General features: G+C 29.9%; 1 protein-coding gene across 1 annotated transcript; it reads left to right on the forward strand.

Annotated features, from left to right (window-relative positions):
• Window positions 1-685: 685 nt before the first annotated feature.
• Window positions 686-3,028, forward strand: LOC115714116 (protein SHI RELATED SEQUENCE 1). Its single transcript, XM_030642661.2, has 2 exons — window positions 686-2,136; window positions 2,240-3,028. Exons 1-2 carry the CDS (start codon window positions 1,326-1,328, stop codon window positions 2,641-2,643), a joined length of 1,215 nt encoding a protein of 404 aa, XP_030498521.2. The 5' UTR covers window positions 686-1,325; the 3' UTR covers window positions 2,644-3,028.
• The last annotated feature ends 3,041 nt before the right edge of the window (window positions 3,029-6,069 follow it).

Here is a 6,069-nt window from a genome sequence, read left to right on the forward strand (position 1 = left end):
CAAATATTTACACACACACACACACTACACTTACTCATGAAATGACCAAAATACCCTTCAATTCAAATAGTCAACTCCTCTTCTCTCCTCTCCTACAAATAAATATATTTAAATAAATTGCACGTCATTTAAGAAATTAACACCACGGTTGGTCCCCCATTGTTTTAATTAAATTTTATTAATACTGGTTTTTGGCTAAATTTAATTTTTGAAAAATTAAATAAAAATTATAAAAAGTACGAGGAGAGGTGGCGCTGTGTTCCCTTATGTGACCACAATTTAAACAAAAGGGGTATGATTTAATTTTTATTTATTTACAAATTCGATGAAAAATACGCCTCTTTTTCACTGCCCGAATCTCTCTACCTCAATAAACTAATCCCAATTAGTTTAATTAATTAATTTTTATTTTATTATCTTATAAATTTTCAAAATTGCATCCACGCATACACAAATGTCCGTATCAAAGATAATATATTTAAATTCTAAAAAAAATTAATTAAATAAAAAAAATGTAATTCCCTTTGACAAAAAGAAAATGTGGTTACACTTGGCTACTGTCACTATATAAAATATAATTAATTGAAATATGAGTATTTATTGGAAATTAATAATAATAATAATAATAATAATAATAATAATAATAATAATAAGAGAAGGGTCATTAAAGGAGAAGGAGTGTGACAGAAAAGTAGCGGGTTTTCCGGTGCAAAGGACGAAGAAGCAAAAGCTGGTGCGGCGACACGTGGCGCAAGGAAAACCGTGAGATTAGCATGCGAGGGATTTAGTTAGCGGTTGATCATTCCCATTTGGAGATGTGAAAACAACACACACACAGATAGCTTAGCCAAACCAAAAGAGAAAGTTAGAGAGAGAGAGAAAGACAAGTTAGGGGAGAGACTTAAATTTGGGGTTCATTGCAGCTGTGCAGAGCAGTAGAGAGAGAAAGAAAAAGAGAAAGAGAAAGTGAGAGAGGCATGGCGGCGTTGCAGAGAGAGAAACTTAATTGTGGTGCTTCCTTAAATAAATGCCACAACTTAAATTTAAGTCTCTCATAAAAAAAAAAAAAAAAAAAAAAAAAAAAAACACCACACTATAATAGTTGGAGAGAGTGAGACTAGTTAGTAGTACAAGAATTGGGGGGAGATCTTATCAATTCTCAAACAAACATGGATTTAAGATAAAGAGATTTCTCTTTTTTGGGGGTGTTTTTTTTGCTTTAGAGATTTTTCTTTACTCTCTTTTTGTTTTTGAGAGGTGTGTTTGGTATTTGATATGGATTTTCGTTCACAATTGGGGTCAGTGGTGGAAGAAGAAGAAGAAATATGGCTGGGTTCTTCTCTCTAGGATCATCTTCCACGTCAGCAGCACCGGCTTCAGCTGCAGCCGCCGCCGCAGCTCAAGAAGAAGAAGACGACAACAACAACAACAACAACAACAGCAACAACAACAACATTCAAGCTCATCCGGAAACATTTTTCTGGTACAACGTTAAACCACACAACAACAATAATGATCATCAGACAAATAATAATAGCACAAGCACAACTTTTGAGCTTTGGCAACAAGAACAACAAGCAGCTTTACTCCATCTCCAAACGATTCCCACTCGGCCCCACCACCACCACCACAGCCACCATCACCACCAAGATCTTTACTCTTCCGCCGCGGCTCTAGGTGTGGGGCCTAGCAGTTACAGAAGCCTTGGCGCTGGTGCTGCTGCTGGTGGTGGTGGTTCGATTACCGTTGATTCTTCTGATGAGCAGCATCATGAATCAACATCAGCGGCCAGATTCATGATGATGAGATCTTCTAATTCTTCGGGAGGCGTTGGTGGCGGTAGTGGTGGATTATTGGGTAGTAGTAGTGGTGGAGTGAGCTGTCAAGATTGTGGTAACCAAGCTAAGAAAGATTGTGTTCATATGAGGTGTAGAACTTGTTGTAAAAGCCGTGGTTATGACTGTCAAACTCATGTGAAGAGTACTTGGGTCCCAGCTTCTAAACGCCGTGAAAGACAGCAACATCAGCAACAACTCTCTTCACTTCAAGAACAACAGCCTAAACGACTCAGAGATAGTAATAATAATGCCTTGATCATTTCATCCAATTCTTCTCGATTACAAACCACCCATTCAGGTAAGTAAGGGTTTTTAGTTCTACTGTTTGTGTTATTACCAATGTTGTTTATAAATTGTTTAGTGTTTTTAAATTTAATCCATGTGGGACTTTTAAATTATAGGAGGGTTAGAAGTTGGGAATTTTCCATCGGAAGTGAATTCGCAAGCGGTATTTCGATGCGTTAAAGTGAGTTCAATGGAAGATAATGATGATCAGTATGCATATCAAACGGCTGTTAATATAGGAGGACACGTGTTCAAGGGAATTCTGTACGATCATGGACTTGAAACGAATTACAACAATATGGTTGGAGAAACTTCATCGGGCGGTGGTGGAGGGAATAATCAATCAGTTCAGCCGTTGGATCTTATAACCGTTGCTGCAACTGCCACAACTGCCGAAGCTTCTCCTTCAGTTGGAGCTTTTGATCCTTCTTCTCTATACCAACAACAACAACAACAACAACAACAACCTTTAAATACTTACATAGCTGGTACGCAATTCTTCCTACCTCCAAGATCTTGATCTTTTAATCATCATCATCATCATAATCATTTAATGGTGATGATATTGATGATTATGTATGATCATAATTCTCTTCATCTTATTAATTAGCCCTAGCTATAAATATATATAGCTACTCATTCTTGTTATCTTTCTTCCTCTTATTATTATAATTATTATTACTATTATATAAAGTTCATTTTGATTAATGTAGTCCTACTGAAACATTTGACAAATTTAAGCAAAAGTATATGATGATGAGAGAAGAGTTAATTAATTACTAGTTTTAATTTAGTTCTAGCTAGGATATATATACATTTATATATGTATATGAATCATGATCATGATTATTATTAAGAAGAGTACTAATGATATATATATCACATGATAATCTTTTGTTTTAATTTATTAATTTTTGTTTACCAAAAAATTAAGATCTTGGATCGAAGTGGTTATAATGTTAATTATTATCAAATATACGATTTTATTATATATATGATCTTGGAATGAAATGAAATGGAATGGTTTATTTTTCTTCTTTAAATATTTGTATATATAGATATATCTCTAATTTTTGAGTTGATTTCATTTAATTATAATCAGTGTTTTTCTTTAATTGATTTTGAATTTCGAAGCTGCTTCTATTTTTTATTTTCCCTCCCTGTTTACCTGTATGCATGTTTGCTGGTTTTGAAATTAATGGAATTATTAGTACAACTTGGAGTTTCGTCTTTTATATTGGCAAACTATATCTATATATATATATATATAATTACCACGCAAAATTAAATTAAAAATATAATTCAAAAGAAATTATTGTTATTATTCCCTCTTGGTATGGGCATGTATATATATATGTACTCCAGTACTCCAGCCATGCATTACAGTTAATAATGTACAAAATCTCTCTCTCACTCTATCTATATATTTATAAATATTTCAAATCAATATATAATAAAAAAACTTTGGTATGTAATTGATGTGACTTGTTATGTGTTAAAATGGGAAATATTGCTTTTATTTCATCTGGTGATGTGCTTGAAGAACCTGCAGGAAATTAAGTGTACATTCGTCTTTAAATGCTAATATATACTACATTATTTGAGTATATATATATATGTATGTATAGATGAAATGATTATATATATAGTAACGTTTATCAATCATGAGTAAAAATATAGAAATGTGGATTCAAAACAGAAAATTGAAAGGTTTCCTTATGTCTACGAATCATTTCATCTCATCTGACCATGACATGTTATCTTATTTTACATAGTTTTATTTTTCAGTAAGTATTCCCAGGCCAGCATTAATAAAATGGTTTCTTATTATTTTTTTTTTTACTTTTAATTTCTACAGCTATACATATATGTATAGCTCGTTTTCTTAGGTAAATTATTATCTCATTAATTGCTTATCGTGCTATTCTCAATCTCTTTATAGTGGTTGGTTTAGGGTAGATTCGTAGGGAGTAATATTTTTCTAACTCCATAATGATCCCCTATTCCTTCACCTCTTGTATCTATATAATTTTATTATTAAATGGAAATCAATTAATGGTTTTATTCTAGCCATTATTATATATATATAAGAAATCAAATTTTGAAGATTTACTTTGTTACCACTAGTTAAAATTTGGTAGCTAGTAGTGATGTGACTAAAGTTTTTGTTTGTATAATTAATACAATGTTTGTTGAAAATTCATGTATTATGAATAAGTTGGATTTTCTATATTGTGCATTGTCGTAGGAGAAAGGGAATTTGAAAATTTTACTAAAGACTCATTTAGCTGATTATATATATAATATATATTATATAAGCACATTGTTTTTGAAATGGTTTTGTAATTAATTTGAGCACTGGATTTAATTATGGCAGATGTTTAATTATAATTTTTTGTTATATTAATTTATTGTTTTGCACGCCGATATAATTACTCTTCTTGGTTTAAATTAAGTGATAATTACTACAATGACATAATTATTAATTGCATATTGGTATTTTCTATTTTGTTTATAGATGTAAAATTTTGTGATTCAAGCTAAAATTCTAACATATTACATCTGTAAATATTTTTTTATAATAATTATTAAATTTAATATTTAATTGTACTAATAATAATATATATTTTGACATTAAATTCTGATTATAACCTTAATAAATATTTCTGCCAGGAAAAGTAGTGCATTCTATGGATTTTTGTTGGAATTGGTAATTAATTATTGTGTTCGTGTGTTCTATTAATTAATTACTATCGAAATTCTTATCCAAATTTCTAGCTAACATATGAAAAGATATATTGCGGTGAATTCAGTTGAAAATTAATTTAATTTATTACTTTAAATCTAAACCGTTTAATTGTTTACGTTGAAATAAAAGAATTATGAAATCTTAAATTTTGATTGATACCCCTAAATATTTTATAGGTGATCATATCTATTTGTAATAAGAGAGACACTGTAATTGTGTATCAATTATATTATTGGGGGCAATATTGGAATGTAGATTAAATTACACTCATACATATATAGTTCATTCATGTCAGAAAGTCACGCGACTCGTCGGGGTTAGATTTTTGAGGACATTAATTTACGATGTGAAGTTTATAATTTTGGCCGGAAAATCGTGTATTAATTGTTTCTATGAACACATCAATAATTATTATAAACTATAAATATAATGACAATAATAATAAGAGTGGACTTGTATAACAAAAAGAGCTAATAATTTTCATTTAAATTAATGTATTGTTTTGTCAGTATTATGTATAGCAGAATACCATTTTTACATCAATGGTAATAATAATAATAATAATATTATAGACCACTTGCAAAATACAAGTGGTATATATATATATATATTGTAAGTATATGTAGTTCTAGGTCTAATTCAATTTTGATTCTGCATGTGTAATAATAATAATATATATTTTCATGATAATTGTCTGAATAAATAATTAATTATTAGTTATAGGATGTGGAAGAAAGCATGATGAGATAGTGTTCTTCTTTTCTTTTTTGTTTTGGGTTTTTATGATCTCTCTTTATTAGTGTCTTATCAAAACTACCACTTCAACTTTGTGTGGAATATGCAATGTGACATTTCATTTGTGCTCTTAAAACTATGCAATTGATTGTTTGTTTACATAATCCCAAAAAAAAAATAAAACAATTACTCATTATTTGATTCCCTTTGTCTCATTCCAAATTCTAATTTATTCACATTTTTTATTTGTTTATTTATTTTTTTGGCCTAATTGAATGGATTCTTCAGTGTTCAATTCTTTCTCTATCTATTTATATATATATATGCCTACCCTAGTTTAATTCATTTTTTTTACTACATTAGTTTAATTTAAGATGCCCCTATTTATTAATAATATTATTATAAATATGATCTCTCATATTTTTTACTGTCAAACTCATGTGAAAACTTACCATGAAAATA

This window comes from Cannabis sativa, chromosome 4 (assembly GCF_029168945.1).
Source record: "Cannabis sativa cultivar Pink pepper isolate KNU-18-1 chromosome 4, ASM2916894v1, whole genome shotgun sequence".
NCBI classification, from domain to species: Eukaryota; Viridiplantae; Streptophyta; class Magnoliopsida; order Rosales; family Cannabaceae; genus Cannabis; species Cannabis sativa.